General features: G+C 52.3%; 1 protein-coding gene across 1 annotated transcript in view; it reads left to right on the top strand.

Moving 5' to 3' along the window:
- Nucleotides 1,273-18,061, top strand: part of LOC100519997 (matrix-remodeling-associated protein 5) — a 30,934-nt gene continuing 14,145 nt past the window's right edge. The window contains 5 exon segments of the mRNA XM_013991051.2: nt 1,273-1,972; nt 4,646-4,861; nt 10,349-10,478; nt 11,086-11,476; nt 16,345-18,060. Of these exon segments, the coding sequence (XP_013846505.2) occupies nt 4,674-4,861; nt 10,349-10,478; nt 11,086-11,476; nt 16,345-18,060 (2,425 nt within the window). The 5' untranslated portion in view covers nt 1,273-1,972; nt 4,646-4,673.

Genomic DNA, 18,061 nt, shown 5'->3' with positions numbered 1-18,061 from the left:
GCCCTGTGCTGGACAGCAGGGCCTCAGGACCTCGCTGCTTATCCCCCAAATGCAAGAGTTGCATGTCGATTTATGTATTTCAGAACAGACGTCCTAACATACATATTCCTGCCCTGACAGGCGCCCTAACCGAAGTCTATTTCTGTCCTAACCGGTGTTCTGTCCTTTGTAGATCAAAGACCCCGTGCAGCAGGACGTGAGGATGCAGTCCATTGTCTGAGCTTGGGCTGCGGACGCAGACTCCCCCAGACTTGAGGCTGACCCCGCAGGCGTGTATGTCTCACCCTGCTGCAGACCGGAAGTCTGAGACTGAGATGTAGCTTCTGGTGAGAACTCTCTGCCTGATGTGCAGGCGGCCCCCTTCTCGGGGTGTCCCTGCTTGGTGGAGAGGAGAGGGGGAGCCTGGGTCTCTCCTCCTGGTTTCACAAGGACCTTCAGCCCATCAGGGGGGCCCCACACTCCTGACCTCATCTCAGCCTCATCCCGTCCCCAAGGCATCACTTCCTAATACCATCACCCTGGGGACGACTGCTCTCCCACATGTGAATAATAGAGGGGGTACCCGCCAGTCCCTGGCACACATATTGTCAACACGCTGGCTCACGAGGAGAGATGCTGGGGGTCCTGTTGTGACACTATAACTTAGGAAGCAGCTTCAATCTGCCATCTGGACACGGAGCCTCCCCCTTGGATGAAAGCCCTGAGGGTTTCCTGGACACTTCTTAGGAGAAACGGAGCCAGTCCATACTCGGGGCATCAGACACGACGTATGGTAAGGTTCATTCCTGGATATCGAGCAGACCCTGGCCAGGAGCCAGGCTCAGGCAGGGCACCTGGAATGTTCCCCTCCAGGAGGCCCGCACTCCCCCGTTTTTCCCTTCACTCTTAGGTTTTACGCAGCCTTTCTCAGCCCTGCCCTTTCCTCCCAGGTGGGCGGCGCTGACAGCCCCACCTGACTCCGCAAGGACCCTTCTATCCCAGGTCAGATTCCTCCTGGAAGCCGGAATACTTCCTCTGCTTCTGCGCGAGGTCACGCCGTCTTCTCCGGCTTGTTTGTCGCCCTCTCCGCTGGCCGCTTCTCACTTGCCCCAGCCGGGCACCACGGGGCTCCCCAAAGTGCTGGTCCCGGCCCAGCCCCCTCAGGCTCTCCAAACGGGAGGGGAGCCTTCCACCTTTTTTTGGCAGGAGGCTTCTGGCAGGCGGAGGGAGGCTGGCGGCCAGGAGCCGGGGCAGGGGCGGGAGGGCGTGGCCGTGGGCTCACGTGGCAGCAGCGCCTGCAGCTCGGGGGTGCCGGCCCGGCGCAGCGGCTCCTGCCAGCACACGGCTTCCGAGGCGCCGCGGGAGCAAACCCCATCCCGCCCGGGGCCCTGCAAACTCTGGGCTTCCCACTTCCCCCGAAAGGAAAGAGACCGTTCCCAGCTCTGCTGGGAAGGGCGCTCCGGGTGCGTCCTTTGGGGTGCAGCTCGCGCCGCGCCCCCAGTTTCTCCCCCCTCCCTCGGGTCCCCGAGTTCATCTCGGACCCGGAACTCTCCTTCCCCAAACCGCGCGCCCTAGGGCCCTGCCGGCCTTCCCGCCGGAGTGGGCGAGGAGGGCCCACTCGCGACGCGGCGCCATGAAGAGCAGAGAGGAGGGCTGAGCGCCGAGCGCGCGGCCAGGGTCCCTGGGCTGGGGCCCGCGCCCCGCTCCCCGGGGTGGGGCAGAGTGGGGGTGGGCCGAGGCGTGCACGCGGGGAAGTCTCTCGGCGACGGGAATAAAAGGGCTCCGGCTCGCCGTGCCGCACTGGGAAGCCGCGCTGCCTCGCCCCCGGCCCCGGGAAGGGCATGGCCCCGGCGGACCCCCGGCGGTGACTCGCGCGCCCCGGCCCCGCAGACGCTCTGGGCGCACCGCTCGCGTGTGTCGCGGCTTCATAAGGACAGGTGAGGACCGACGGCGGCCTGGACGCTCGCGGGGAGCTGGCTCTGTCTGCACGGGGGTAAGAGAGTGGGCGGCGGCCGAGGGGCAAACTGGGTTGGTTTGGGGAGACTGGGCGGCGAGGGCAAAGAGGCATATGGAACTGTTCCTGGGCGCTGTACTAAGCGGCCCGCCACCCTCCAGGACAGAGGGGACGGGATCTTGCAGGAAGATGCGTTAAGTAGATCCAAGGAACCCGCAACCCTTCTCCTTCCTCCCTCTCCCCTGCTTCCTCTCCCCCATCCACCCCTGGTTTCCAGGGAGCCACCCACGGGACCCCCAAGTGAAACCCAGTGCGCGCTGGCTTGGGGTGTGGGGTGGGGGAAGCACCGTTGCGGGGCTTCCTCTTAAACTCCCCCAACTCCCGGTCCTAAAACTCTCCTTCCCGCCTCCTCCGCTTGCCCTGGCCAGGGGCACAGGGCAAGCCCGCCGGGAGGCCGAGCCGCGCGGAAGCTGGATAAGCGAGCATCTGGTAGAGGCGTCCTCCGGTAGCCGGGTCTCAGGCCTCGGGGAAAACTCGGAATGCAGCGCGCGGCCCCGCCGGGCGCTGGAAGCCGGCCAGGGGCGCAGGGCCGCGCGCCCGGCTGCTCCAGGTTGTCACCGCCGGCGGGAGGAACGCCCAGCTCCCCGGAGCTCGCCAGGCGTGCCCGGCGGTCCTGCGGGCTCAGGGCGGTGTCCCTGGAGGCCTGGGCACTAGGGTTCCCTGGGGCGCGTTCCTGCGGCCTTCTCGGAGGACCTGGGTGGAAAGCGGGACGCAGAGCGTGGCTGGAGAGGAAGCTTCGGGACTCTGGGGCCAGGACGGCCTGCGGGCCCGGGGCGCGGGCCGGGAAGCCCTGGGCGGAGGTCGAGCGGGCAGGCGGGAGCGCGGGGGGCGTGGGCTCAGGCGAGCGCGGAAACGGGCTCTCGGCAAAGCTGCGGGAGCCGGTTCGTTCCAGGGCGCGGAGGAGGAGCCTGAACTTGCTTTTTGCAAAGCTGCCTGCACCGTCAGCTCTTTCCGAGCCGCTCGCTGAAAGGGAAGACGCGTTCAGGCTTAAGAGCCTCTCTGTGTCGAAGTCCTGTGAGGGATGGAAGAGCTGGGGGATGTGGGATGTTCCTGTGGGCATGTGAGCGGATGCAGCGCTTATGATCAGAGGTTAGGACGTGCCCAGCGCAGGGACCAGCTGCAGAGGCGCGGTTCTCCACTGTGCCTGTTACTGTCCTTAGGTGGGACTTATGGGTAAAGAAACTTCATGCAACAGTTGAGAAAAACATGAGCTGCTGAAGGCATGACCCATGCGTGCAAAAATAATCATTGACATTCTAAAGGAGGTCGCTGATGCAACCTAATATTTATCTGAACATTTGCTCCCTTCCTCCCTCTTCCCTTCCTTCCTTCCCTCCCTCTCTCTTTCTCCTTTCTTTCTGTCTGTCTGTCTGTCTGTCTGTCTGTCTCACTGATCTTTCTGGTTTGCCTGAATAGTCTTCATCAGGCGATTCCTTTTCTCTATCTAATGGCAGATTTTTATCTGATGGCAGAGGTACCCCCGCCCCCAGTTTCCTGGCTGATAAGGGGGGATGCTGCATCTCCTCCACATTTTGGCTCGTCCAAGGGAAAAAAACATGCGGGGTGATAAACACATCCACCCCAAATGGAATACATGTCACTTTAGTGGACGCCTCTGCCAGCGCTTCAGGGAGCTCTCACTAACACTTTAAGAAAGGTCATTCGAAGAAGGAAATACTTCTGATAATTGCAAGCTTCTTGAGAAGCTTTTTATTCAGGTACCTTCAATATTTAATGACTCAGAATGAACATTTGGAGGGGGATACAGAACATGTATTTTTGTTATTTATTTTATGATAGAAACGTAAATATATCTGTCCTCTGTATATACATATAAAGACAAATATATGTATGCATATGTACAAATACATTTGTATATGTATATATATGTGAATACACGTCTATATTTGCATATATATTTGTGTATTTGTGTATGCGCATTTATACGAGTATATTTGCATATATATGTGTATGTTTGTGTGTGTATACATTTATACACACATATCGGCATGTATATTTGTATATTTATATGTGCACATATACATGAATGCAAGTCTATATTTCCACGTATATATTTGAATATCTGTGTGCATAGACATTTATACAACTATACGTATTTGCATATCTATCTGTATATTTGTGTGTGTACATATGCATTTATACAAGTCTATATTTGCACAAACTATATTTGTATATTTGTGTGTATATACATTTATGCATATATATAGTTAAATATCTTCATATTTTGTATTTTTGTGGGTGTGTCTGTGAGCCTGCGTATGTCATACCTTCCCTCACAACAGGGAATTCCAAATCACAGTTTCCAAGTCCAGAGCGATGTTTATTTTCCATTTACTTTATCTTTTTTTTTAAGTTAAACTTTAGTTGATTTACGATGTTCCTGCAATATCTTTTGGACAGCAGAGTGACCCAATCCCATACAGTGATGTTTGTTTTGTATCGTAATGGTTAAAGTTAATGGCGAAAGATCTTTTAAACTACGTTTTGTGTTTCTCCACGCACATGGTTTGGGTCCCTCAAATAGACCTGGTGATGTTTTGGGAAGCTTGACACTGAGAAGCACCGTTCGTGTGACAGCTGCTGGAAATAAGGAAGGGTTATCTGACATCTCCTTTTGTGGTTCCACAACAGGTGTCCTGGGCGCACGCACCCTGACAAGATGCCAGCGCGGGTGCCGTGGCGAGCCCTCTCCGTGGTGCTGATCCTGGTCTGGGGACACCCGCGTGCCGGGCTGGCCTGTCCGCACCCCTGTGCCTGCTACGTGCCCAGCGAGGTGCACTGCACGTTCCGTTCGTTGGCCTCCGTGCCCGCTGGGATTTCTAAACATGTGGAAAGAATCAATTTGGGGTTCGTACCGAATTCTTTCTGAGCCATTTCAGCCTCCTTGCATGCAGGCGCGTCTATTTGGTTGTTTGGCTGTGTCTGTGCATCGACAGCTGCGACTGTATTCCTGTGTGTGCCATGGGCTGGCAGCTCGAGGCGACGTTTGGAACATACTAAACGGGGGGTCCTCCGGGGCTGTGGTCTGCACGGATCCATCACAAGGCTTAATAACAAGCCATCGAGGACTGCGTTAGTTCCTCGATAAATCTTTGACAGCAGTGCTTGAATATATCATAGACACAGCTACATAAGACAGACACACAAATATACTAATAGTATTTAGACTTGAGAAACTTACAGAATAATAGAAAGACTACATGGGACATCTCTGACCCTCTCAGGTGCCTGAATGAGATGCGAGTTCTTTCAGATTTTGCCTGTTTAAAATATCAATCTCTTTTCGTTTGTTTTTGGGGGAGGAGCTTTTGGCCTCATTTCCGGCATGAGGAAGTTCCCCCAGCCAGAGATGGAACCTGAGCCACAGCAGTGATGATGCCGGATCCTTAACCTGCCGAGCCACCAGGGAACTCCACCATCTTTTCTAAGAGTCTTTTGAATGCCGCAGGTCAGGTAGAATTTTTATATCTTAATTTCATTTTATACACATCTCTGCTTTCTATACCTCAGAGTTAGTTGTGTTGCATCACAGGTACCTATGGGCAATGTTCATTGTAAACTCTTCCTTCGTTTAGTTTGAATAGGACATCACTGGTGCTGCTCTGGCAGGATATCTTAGCTGCTTTCTCCCATCTACAAGATGCCAAAATTCCTCAGGTCTGGATGAGGAGCCCCTGGGGGGTCATGTTCATAAGACGAAATGGCCAACCTTGAGTCAGTGCACAAAGAATTGTAAATAGGCTTTGACATCTTCGAGTCCAGAGCTCCAAAAATTGTTACATTTATTTTAACTTTTATTGATGGAGAGTCGATTTACAATGTTGAGTTAATGTCCGCTGCACGGCCAAGTGACTCCGTTAAACACACACACACACACACACACACACACACACACACATAGAAACACACACACACACACACATAGAAACACACACACACACACACACACACACATACACACTGTGTCAGATTCTTTTCCATGATGGTTTATCACAGGATATTGACTATAGTTCCCTGTTTGGTACAGGAGGGTCTTGTTGTTTATGGATTCTGTGTATAACAGCTTGCCCCTGCTAATCCCAATTGCACTTACTGATGAGAAAGTCCATTAGTCGAATAAAAGAAAAGATAAGACACTAAGATAAAAACTTCACGAATCTGTTGTAACAGACCATGAACGAGCTTTCTCCAAAAAAAAATCTTGGCAAACGTTACGATATGACTCTCTGAAAATCTAACCCCAATGATGATCGCTCCACAGGGAAAAGAATTTGGCTTTGCCAGGACAGGGAAGAGGCGCAGTTTCCTTCTTAAAATAAATTTGTATCTTTGTACAGCTTTTGAACCCGTTTCCTTTTTACAGGCTTCCAGTTTTCATAGAAAGGGGGGAGCTGGAGCGGATTTGAATCAGAATCAGATGGCTTTGGAGAAAGGAGAATGGAATTCATCTGTGGTTTCTCTCTGTTCTCACACGTCCTGGGGTGCAGAATGGGTCTGTCTAAGCACGATGGCTTTCGTGAGCTCTTTGCAGCAGGCTGTCCCCCCGCTTGGCTGGGTACAGAATGAGGGGTGCAGTGAGACAGCCCTTAGGGGAGCCCCCTGGAAAGTATGGGAAAGAGGATGCTGCAGAAGAACTGCTTTTGCCAGTGTGTCCTGCCTCCGAAGCCACCTGTTGCATGTTGGGGTCTGGGCGGTCCGGCTTTAGGAAGAAGCCGCATGCATTTTCCCTACACAGTAAACTGTGTGATGGCTCTAGACTTGCAAGAGCTATAAACTAGGTTTTGTTTGCAGAGCTGTTTGCATCTCATTAGCAGTTGCTGGGCTGATTTTCTTCCACCCAACTTTTTTTTTGGGGGGGTGTCTTTTTAGGGCTGCACCTGCAGCATATGGAAGTTCCCAGGCTAGAGGTCGAACTGGAGCTGCAGCTGCCAGTCTATACCACAGCTGCAACAACACAGGATCTGAGCCACGTCTGTGACCTACACCACAGCTTGTGGCAACACCAGATCCTTAACCCACTGAGCAAGGCCAGAGATTAAACCCGCGTCCTCATAGATATTAGTTGGGATCTTAAGCCACTGGGCCACAGTGGGAACTCCTTTTCCACACGTCTTTAAATTGGTGTAACTGTGGAAATTAAGTAACTTGTCCCTGAGAACATCGTTTTTTGGTGTCTTCACTTTAAACGATGAATGGCAAAGACAATGAAAAGCTTTGCTCCTAGAATGAAAACCATATCAAAATGTTTCTTTGTCCTCCTGCTGCCAATCATATCTTGAGGTGGTTTTGTGTATATATATATTTTTTGTCTTTCTAGGGCCACACCTGCAGCATATGGAGGTTCCCAGGCTCAGGGTCCAATCGGAGCTGCAGCTGCCAGCCTGCACCACAGCCACAGCCATGCAGGATCCAAGCCATGTCTGCAACCTACACCACAGCTCACAGGAATGCTGATCCTTAACCCACAGAGCGGGGCCAGGGATTGAACCCAAGGGCTCGTGGATGCTAGTTGCGTTCGTTAACGGCTGAGCCACCACGGGAACTCCGGTTTGTGCCATTTAAAGATAAAGAAAAAACAAATCGGGAATAACTTCACTGCACCAACCTGTATGAGTACCGTCTGGCTCAATCGGTCACATGATTCAATGTGCCATGTTTAACAGCCTTCTCAGCATTTCGCAGGAAGTTTCTGGAACCCACCCTTGAAGTGGATCACGAGGCTGATATTGTGCATTTTGTGAGGGGGGAAGAAAAGAAAATATAAAAACAGGAGCAATGTCTCAGAGAGGTTTTAAAAAAAAAATCGGGGTCTGAGTTGTCTTTTCAGTCTCGAAAGAGCTGGAAATCCTCGAGGAATGAGGGAGTCTTGGCAGAGCGCTAATGAAACGTTTCAGTCCCAGGCAGATGGTTTTAGGGTTGTCACTCAGGATTGACAGAAAGATCCGTTCTTTCCTGCTTGGACAGCCTCAAAGCTTTTTGTTGTTGTTGTTGTTATTTTTATTTTTTCTTTCTTTCTTTTTAGCTTTTTAGGGACGCACCCTCGGCATATGGACGTTCCCAGGCTAGGGGTGGCATTGGAACAGCCTCTGCTGTCCGATGCCACAGCCACAGCAACGCAGGATCGGAGCCGTGACTGCCACCTGCACCCTAGCTCTCAGCAACACCGGATCCTTAGCCCACTGACCGAGGCCGGGGATCAAACCTGCGACCTCATGGATCCTAGTTGGGCTCGTTATGACTGAGCCACAGTGGGAACTCCTGAGCTTTTTTAAAAAATTACTTTCCATCTCTTTCTGAGTACAATAAGCAATCATCTGCTTCATGTGTGATGTATAAACCTTGAAAGATTTTTTTCTTCCTTTGACTAAAAGACGAGTTTTGGTGACATTTTTTTAGAATTTCCCTAATGTCCATAAGGGTTTTTTTTTTTTTTTATATGTTTTGCTTGAGATGCTAACAGACATCCATGAAGCAGTCTTACATACACTGATTTTTTTTTTCCTTCTTTTTTATTGACATAGATCATTATGTGAGTTTCAGGAGCAGAACATAATCACTGGGTATGTGTATATGTGGCAAAATGGTCACATATTTCTGCTATTAAGAAAGCCTCTCATGGCAGTTCCCACAGTGGCTCAGCGGACTACGAACCCGACTGTCCATGAGGACGCGGGTTCGATCCCCGGCCTCGCTCAGTGGGTTCAGGATCCGGCATTGCCTCGAGTTGTGGTGCAGGTCACAGATGCATCTCAGATCTGATGTTGCCGTGATTGTGGTGTAGGCCAGCAGGTGCAGCTCCGATTCCACCCCTAGCCTGGGGATTTGCATATGCCGCAGGTGCAGCCCGAAAAAGCAAAAAAAAAAAAAAAAAAAAAAAAAAAAAAGAAAGCATTTCCTTTGGATGGTTCTGCACTGTGATTTCGAATCAACAGATGAAGGAAGCTGCTCTGAAATGCAGGCTGGTAACTCATTAAGTACCCAGCGAGGCTCTACACGCTGGGTCATTTCACTCTCCCAGTCAAATCCTTCTCCTCGACTGCCACCTGAATTTCCCCATCTCTCTGCTGCTTCTTAGACGGTTGCGGGGAGCAGTGACCCACCCCCCACGGGTGTAGAGAGGGAGGAGCACCCTGAGTGCACTTGGCATTCAGGCCATTCCCTGGGCTTTTGTCTCTCCCAGAAAAGTCCCCCCATGCCTGGCTCTGACATCACCAACCCGTGCAACTGCCCTCTCTCTCTCTCTGTCTCTGTCTCTCTCTCTCTGATGCGTCTCGCAAGCACCAAGGACATGATGTAGAAAGATGGGTTCCTGAGCTCCTCAGCTCCCCTCTCCCACGTCCAGGACATGGAGGCGATGTCCTCAGGTGTGGAGGGAATCCCAGCAAGGACGCTCCTTGGCCCCAGCCTTCCTCCTTACCTGCCTCTCTCTACCTCAGCATCCGCCAGGATCGTTGGCAGGGAGAACCGGGGGTGACAAAAACATTTCAGGAGAGGAAACTCTGGGGGCACACCTTGACCAAAAAGGGGCTGAGGAACAGGAACCTCTTTCCAAATCCATCTTAGAAACGAAGGCTTTGCCCCCCGCCCTCCGCCTCTTCCATCTCAAGACCTGCCTCCTCCCCCTGGCCTCTCCACTCGTCCTCTCCTAATTGGTTCTTCGGGGGTTAACGTTGGGGAGTCCTTGGTCCCACCAGCCACGGAGCAGTGAGGAGCTGCCACCCCAGTCAGAGAAGCATGTTTACCAACGTCTTTGCACAAAGAAAACCCAAAACACACCAGAACGTTGACCGTAACGTCGGTCACCCATCAGAAATGGGAAGGAAGGTGTTTCTGTGCATTAGGGGCGTCTGCGTTCAGCTGTCCGCCTTGTAATCTGGTCCCTTGGCACAGAGAAGGTCTCTCTTGTCTTACATGCACGGCCACCTCTGATGCCCCTGGTTTTGCCCATTGGCGCTGGCCGTGCAGCTTTGTTAGGCTCTCCAGTTCCAAGAGGAATTTCCAGAGAGGGGCCGGGTTCACCCAGCATCCTATTAAGAGTTGAAATCTCCATGTCTCTCCCCAAATAGCCTCTGACCACATGCATATCCTCGAGAAGTCAGAATTCTCAAGGAACGCACCGCCGTGGAACGATGGCTAAGAAAAACGGGTCCGTTCCTGGGCAACCTTCAGAGGAGACAGAGGGGACTACCCTTGGGGTCTGGCGCCAGAACAACCTCAGAAGCAACCTTTGGCTCCGTTGTTTCTCCCCCCCTCCCACCCTGGGGCAGGCTGGGAAATCCTCCCCAGATGGGATGCAGGATTCACAGTTTCTCATCCCTGTTATTTACTGTCTAGGTTTAACAGCATCCAGGCTTTGTCGGAAACCTCGTTGGCAGGGCTGACCAAGTTGGAGCTGCTTATGATTCACGGCAATGAAATTCAAAGCATCCCCGACGGGGCTTTAAGAGACCTCATCTCGCTCCAGGTAAACACGGGCATGTGTGACCCGTGCTCAGGGCACCTGTAGGATGTGTCACGAAGAAGGGAACTGATGTAACGCTCCCCATGAGGAATGCAGTGGCCGGGTGTATTTTGGTTTTTTGTTTTTTTGCTTTTTGCTTATTTTTTTTTTTTTTTTTTTGTCTTTTTGCCATTTCTTGGGCCGCTCCCGTGGCATATGGAGGTTCCCAGGCTAGGGGTGAATCGGAGCTGGAGCCACTGGCCTACACCACAGCCACAGCAACGCAGGATCTGAGCCGTGTCTGCAACCTACACCACAGCTCACGGCCACGCCGGATCCCCAACCCCCTGAGCGAGGCCAGGGATCGAACCCGAAACCTCATGGTTCCTAGTCGGATTTGTTAACCACTGCACCACTACGGGAACTCTGGTGGTGTTTTTTGTTTTTTGTGGTTTTTTGTTGTTGTTTTGGTTTTTTACATGAAAAACAAGCTTACTGTCATGACTTTGCTGCCCTTTGTTGGGCTTTCTGTTCCTGGTCGTGGGTTTTTTGGGTGGTTGTTTTTTTGTTGTTTCCACTTTCGTTTGTTTTGAATTCTAAATGGCATCTTCCGCCCTCCCTGTCTTGGTAGGTTTTCAAGTTCAGCTACAACAAGCTTCGCGTGATCACCGCACAGACCCTGCAGGGGCTCTGGAGCTTACTGAGGCTACACTTGGACCACAACAAGATCGAGTTTATCCACCCGCAGGCGTTCAGCGGCTTAACCTCCCTAAGGCTCCTCCACTTAGAGGGAAACGTGCTTCACCAGCTGCACCCAGACACGTTCTCCACGTTCTCGTTCCTGGATCACTTCCGGCTCTCCACCATCAGACACCTCTACCTAGCCGAGAACGAGCTGAAGACGCTGCCCCCCAGCCTGCTGCAGAATATGCCTCTGCTGGAGAACCTTTACCTGCAGGGGAATCCCTGGTCCTGTGATTGTGAGATGAAATGGTTTCTGGAATGGGACGCGAAATCCAAAGGTAAGAGGCGCAGAGAGGCAGGGTGCCGTTCCAGAGAAATTGCTTTCTCCAGCCTTGCCGAGCTGGCTTCGTCCTGGGTCGGGGGAAATCACGTCTCCAAAATCCGTGAGACAAAACTATGATGCCTGACCTGTCAAGACACCTCCATGGTGTAAATCAAAGGTGTGCATCTTTATGAAACACAGTAACGGTCATTGAGTCGGTTGTGGACCGTACGGTGGCGGAGGGTGGATGTCTGGAATCTTCTTTTCAATCTGGTGTTACAGCTAAAGTAGGGTTTCTGTGCCTCCACATCCTACGGGACCTATTCGAGGATGCTGGGAAAAGCAGTCTGGGGCGGCTATGAGGTATTTCGCTTGAGATGCGGGAGGCAGGTGTTCTGTATGGATCCAGAGAAGCAGCCCACCCACCAAGCAAACAAGCAGACCACGACTGAGATGTAGAGGTTGCAAGAAAGTAGCGTTTGAATCAACATAAGGGAGGTTTCTTTTTCTTTTTCACCCCCATCCCCAAGCCCCACTCGGACCCCGTCCTCAGCGCCGTCCTGGGGTCTCTCTGATCGTCTCCATCCTCACAGCCATCAGCCTGGGTCGAATCCCTTTCTTCTGCCTCTAAGGAGAGAAGTGGGGCACTCTGGGCAGGTTGTTCTGCAGCCTTGGGGTCTCCCTTCCCTTCAGTCAGCCCCCCACAGGGCAGGTGTCAGAACCCATGTTGAGGAGAAGCACCTAGTCCTGCCCCCGCCCCCACCATCAAACTGGCTTCCTGCTGCTCTTAGGATAAAACACACACTCCTTCCCATAGTTCCCATGCAGTGCTGCTCCCACCCTCTGCCCACCCTCCTCCCACAGGCTGGTCCCGCTGTGCCCAGTATTCACCCCATTCCAGCCACACTGCTCTGCTTTCTGTCTTGAACCATCTGAACCTATTTCCAACTTAATATCACTGGACCTGCTCTACATCGGCCAAGAAAACCCTTCTGCGAGTCAACCTGTGTGCAACCTCATTGGACTTGCTATCATCCTCTAAGAAAACACTTCTTCTTCTAGTCACCGTCTGTGAGTCAACCTGTGTGCAACCTCATTGGACTTGCTATGATCCTCCAAGAAAACCCTCCTGCAAATCAACCTGTTTCAACATCACTGGACCTGCAACATCTGCCAAGAAAACCCTTCTGCTACTGAACCTATTGCCAGCATCCTTGGACTTGGTCATCACCCTCCAAGAAAACACTTCTTCTAGTCACCTTCTGCTAGTTAACCTATTTCCAGCATCAATGGGCCTGGTTGTGATCTGCCAAGAAAATCCTTCTGCTAATCAACCTGTTTCAACATCAATGGACCTGCTCAACATCTGCCAAGAAAACTCTTCTGCTGATCAACCTATTGCCAACATCATTGGACTTGCTGTCATCCTCCAAGAATACCCTTCTGCTAATCAACCTGTTTCAACATCATTGGACCTGGTTATGATCTACCAAGAATACCCTTCTGCTAGTCAACCTGGTTGCAACATCACTGGACCTGCTCAACATCTGCCAAGAAAACTCTTCTGCTGATCAACCTATTGCCAACACCATTGGACTTGCTATCATCCTCCAAGAAAATCCTTCTGCTAATCAACCTGTTTCAACATCATTGGACCTGCTCAACATCTGCCAAGAAAACTCTTCTGCTGATCAACCTATTGCCAACATCATTGGACTTGCTGTCATCCTCCAAGAATATCCTTCTGCTAGTCAACCTGGTTGCAACATCATTGGACCTGCTCATCATCTGCCAAGAAAACTCTTCTGCTGATCAACCTATTGCCAACACCATTGGACTTGCTATCATCCTCCAAGAAAATCCTTCTGCTAATCAACCTGTTTCAACATCATTGGACCTGCTCAACATCTGCCAAGAAAACTCTTCTGCTGATCAACCTATTGCCAACATCATTGGACTTGCTGTCATCCTCCAAGAATATCCTTCTGCTAGTCAACCTGGTTGCAACATCATTGGACCTGCTCATCATCTGCCAAGAAAACTCTTCTGCTAGATGTTGAAGGATCTGGCTTCTCTTCAGCGTTCAGATCTTTGCTAAGAGATCTCCTCCTATGATAGGTCTTGCTCTCCTCAATTTCAGCTTCACAGCCTGCGCCCATCTAGAAATGTCCAACTCACCCACCTGATGTCACTATTTAATGAGGGCACTGACAGTGAGTGACCAGGTCCCTCTCCTCCATGGATTAATGAAGAGGTCCCAGTGCTGCTCTCTGTGGCTCCACTTTACATTTGACATTGAATCTGATTTAATCAGGCATGGGGAGGGCGAAAGACAGGTACACCCTCATCTTAATTATCTGAACCAAAAAAGACATGTCACCTCCGTTCATAGTTCAGTGCCCACACGCCACCGGGTCCAGCAGAAGCTGAAAACCCATGTGAAGGGGGCATTTCTCAGCAGAAGTGCGACAGTAGGGAGTCACGAAGCCATCTCAGCCATTCTGGAGATTCGTGTATGTGCCTTTGTGTGTGCGTATGCACGCATGTATGTGTGGGTGGGGTCCATCCGTACGTGTCTCTGTGCACCTGTATGGCATGTGTTATATTTCTGCGTTGGAGCTGTGTGAAACCATCCTGTTTGCATCCTGAGGTTATGACTTTGAGAGTCGTGTAGAAAGCCGCGTTCCGAGAGGCAAAAGTCAACACAGGGACACTAATTAGGAGCTTTATCGTGTTCCAAGTCATCAATAATGGACATTTGGATGGTTTGTTCCTGGTGGGGGGGGGGAATGGAAAGACGTGGAGACCACCAAGGAGATGGTAAAAAAAATCCTCATTTTCTTATGGGAAAGATGATGGAGCTAGAAGACCTGCAAGAGGTCGAGCGGAGAGAAAACATAATTTGTTCTCTCGCTGTCTGTAGAAGAAGCTTTTGTGTCCTTTAATAGACACGTCCAGTAGCACTTGGGTGTGGGGTGTGTAAGGCTGTGTCTGGGCTCCAGAACACACACGGAACTCATCGCTGCTGGCGGGTGGTCATTGCAACCACGTAGGTGGGCGAGGCCATCCGTGACGGGGCAGCGCCAGAGGGGAACGGGGCTAGACCAAGTCAGGGAATATGTCCCCCTAATGCCTTGGGCAGAGGAGGAGGACACGGTGAAAGGCTCTGTGTTGGCCAGAGCAGGAGAAAATGCGGGGGCGATCCAATGTCCGGGGAAGCAGGCGTGGTGTGTGAATCCAGAGAGTCAGCACTGCCTGAAGTGAAAGAGTCTAGCGGACAAAAGAATAACCATCCAAGCCAGACGGGACAGGACTTCATGCCAGCAGAGCCTCCTGTCACGTGGAACTGGGCTTGGGGATGGAAATGAATTATGTAGATGCGCCTGAACCTTCACAAAAGGTCAGTGGTGTCGAGTGTGTGAATAGGGATTCTTTTTCAATGTAACAACACCTAATTTATTTTGTTATTTTTATTTTATTATTTATTTACTCATTCTTTTATTTCACTTGTTAGGGCCACACCCATGGCATATGGAGGTTCCCGGGCTACGGTTCGAATCGGAGCGACAGCCGCTGGCCTGCACCACAGCCACAGCCACGCCAGATCCGAGCCCCGTCTGCGACCTACACCACAGCTCATGGCCACGCCGGATCCTTCACCCATCGAGCAAGGCCAGGGATCGAACCCACAACCTCATGGTTCCTAGTCGGATTCATTTCCACGGCACCATAATGGGAATGCCTATTTTATTTTTCGTTGTTATTATTATTATTATTTGGTGGGGTTTTCTTTTTGTTTTGTTTTGTTTTGTTTTGTTTTTTGTCTTTTTTGCTATTTCTTGGGCCGCTCCCGCGGCATATGGAGGTTCCCAGGCTAGGGGTCAAATCGGAGCTGTAGCTGCCAGCCTACACCACAGCCACAGCAACGCGGGATCCGAGCCGAGTCTGCAACCTACACCACAGCTCATGGCCACGCCGGATCCTTCACCCATCGAGCAAGGCCAGGGATCGAACCCACAACCTCATGGTTCCTAGTCGGATTCATTTCCACGGCACCACAATGGGAATGCCTATTTTATTTTTCGTTGTTATTATTATTATTATTTGGTGGGGTTTTCTTTTTGTTTTGTTTTGTTTTGTTTTGTTTTTTGTCTTTTTTGCTATTTCTTGGGCCGCTCCCGCGGCATATGGAGGTTCCCAGGCTAGGGGTCAAATCGGAGCTGTAGCTGCCAGCCTACACCACAGCCACAGCAACGCGGGATCCGAGCCGCGTCTGCAACCTACACCACAGCTCACGGCAACGCCAGATCGTTAACCCACTGAGCAAGGGCAGGGATCGAACCCACAACCTCATGGTTCCTAGTTGGATTTGTTAACCACTGCACCACGACAGGAACTCCTATTATTTGTTTTTTTAGGGCCACACCCACAGCCTATGGATATTCCCAGGCTCGGGGGCAAATCGGAGCTACAGATGCTGGCCTACACCACAGCCACAGCAATGCCAGATCCAGGCAGCACCTGTGACCTACACCACAGCTCACAGCAACACCGGATCCTTAACCCAGTGAGCAAGGGCAGGGATCGAACCTGTGTCCTCATGGATACAAGTCAGATTCATTTCCACTGAGCCACGACGGGAACTCCAATGTTACCTCATTTTTAAAACAGAGTACTCATTACTCATTGTCAGGAAGTTATAAAAGGCTGTGCTCATTGGATTTAAAGTCTGGGGTGATGGCGTCCCAGAGGCAGGGTGGTCGAGGGGGTATTCGATAAGGTTGGAAGGGCACCCAGATAACAAAGACGCCAGCCACGGCTTCAGCCTCCAGCCATTCTTGGTCTCATGAACTCAGAGCCTCTTTGTCTGATCCTGTGTTTCAGGGATTCTGAAGTGTAAGAAGGACAAAGCCTACGAAGGCGGTCAGCTCTGCGCCACCTGCACCAGCCCCAAGAAGCTGCACAGACAGGAGATTCAGAAGCTGAAGGAAGTCACCTGTCAGAAGCCGCTCATAGCGTCCCCTCTGAGGCAGAACAGGAGCCGAGGCAGCGAGGAGGAGCCAGAGCAGGAGGAAGACGGTGACGACCACGTGTCCCTGGAGTCGCTCCAGGTCCCCCGCTGGAACGTCTCCCTCAACATGAGCGACGAGCACGGGAACACGGCCCACTTGGTCTGCGCCATCAAGAAGCCCACGGACCTGCAGCAGCTCCATCTGAACCAAACAGACCCGCAGGAGATAGAGCTCAACGCCACTCTTGCCCTGGACTTTGAGTGTCCCATGACGCGAGAAAACTATGAGAAACTGTGGAAGCTGATCGCCTATTACAGCGAGGTCCCCGTGAAGCTGCACCGCGACCCCGCGCCCGACCGAGACCCCAGCCTCGGCTCCCAGTACAGGCAAGATGCTGATGACGACACCCTGTATTACACGGGCGTCCGAGCCCACATCCTTGCCGAACCGGAGTGGGTCCTGCAGCCGTCCGTGGACCTCCAGCTCAACCGGCGACAGAGTACGGCCAAGACGGTAGTGCTCTCCTATGCGTCCCGGTATTCTCTCACCATGCCCGCCAAGGACGCAAGGCCGTCTCGGAGCCGGAGCTGGGTCATGATCGAGCCTAGCACGGCCGTGCAGAGAGCCCAGACGGTCTTGGAAGGGAGCCCGTGCCAGCTGAGCTGCAACGTCAAGGCTTCCGAGAGGCCGTCCATCTGGTGGGTGCTGCCGGATGGCTCCGTCCTGAAGGCGCCCTTGGAGGACCCGGACGGCAGGGTCTCCGTCCTAACTAGCGGCTGGCTGAAGATCAAGTCCACGGAGCCGTCAGACGCTGGTCTGTACCAGTGCATCGCGCGGGTGAGGGACGAAGTGGATCGAATGGTATACAGGGTTCTTGTGCAGCCTCCCGCCCCTCAAGCCCCCGATGGGCACACAGTGACCATTCAGAAGAACCCAGGCGAGCCAGTGACACTGCCTTGCCACGCACTGGCCGTACCCGAAGCCCAGATCAGCTGGATCCTGCCCAACAAAAGGATCCTAAATGACATGGCTAACACGTCCCACGCATACCTGCTGGCTGACGGGACCCTTTCCATCCCCCGGGTCCAAGGCAGTGACAGCGGTTACTACAGATGCGTGGCTGTCAACCAGCACGGGGCCGATCATTTCACCGTGGGGGTCGCGGTGCATAAGAAGGACTCCGGCAGGGCGTCGAAAAGGGGCCGGCGCCCAGGGGGGAAGACGCTGTCCAGAGGAAGGGGGGACGTGGCGGAAGACGAAGGCGGATCTGGCGTCGGAGAGGAAGATCACGCGCCGAGGAGAGGTCTCCACCCAAAGGACCAAGAGATGTACATCCAGTCCAAGGACGACACGGTCCCCGGAGGTACGAAACCCAAGAAGGGGAGGAGGAAACTGAAGCCCTGGAAGATTTCCGAGAAAGAGCCCGAGACAAATGTCGCAGAAGGTCGCAGAGTCTTTGAGTCCAGGCGAAGGGTCCACATGGCAAACAAACAGATTAATCCGCAACACTGGGCAGACATTTTAGCCAGAGTACGTGGGAGAAACCCACCGAAGGGAACAGAGGTTCCCCAGGTCCTTAAAGTCACCCT

The sequence above is a fragment of the Sus scrofa genome, chromosome X, assembly GCF_000003025.6.
Source record: "Sus scrofa isolate TJ Tabasco breed Duroc chromosome X, Sscrofa11.1, whole genome shotgun sequence".
Classification (NCBI taxonomy): Eukaryota; Metazoa; Chordata; class Mammalia; order Artiodactyla; family Suidae; genus Sus; species Sus scrofa.
The sequence above is the reverse complement of the archived record's forward strand: the minus strand, read 5'-3'. Positions and strand labels throughout refer to the sequence as shown.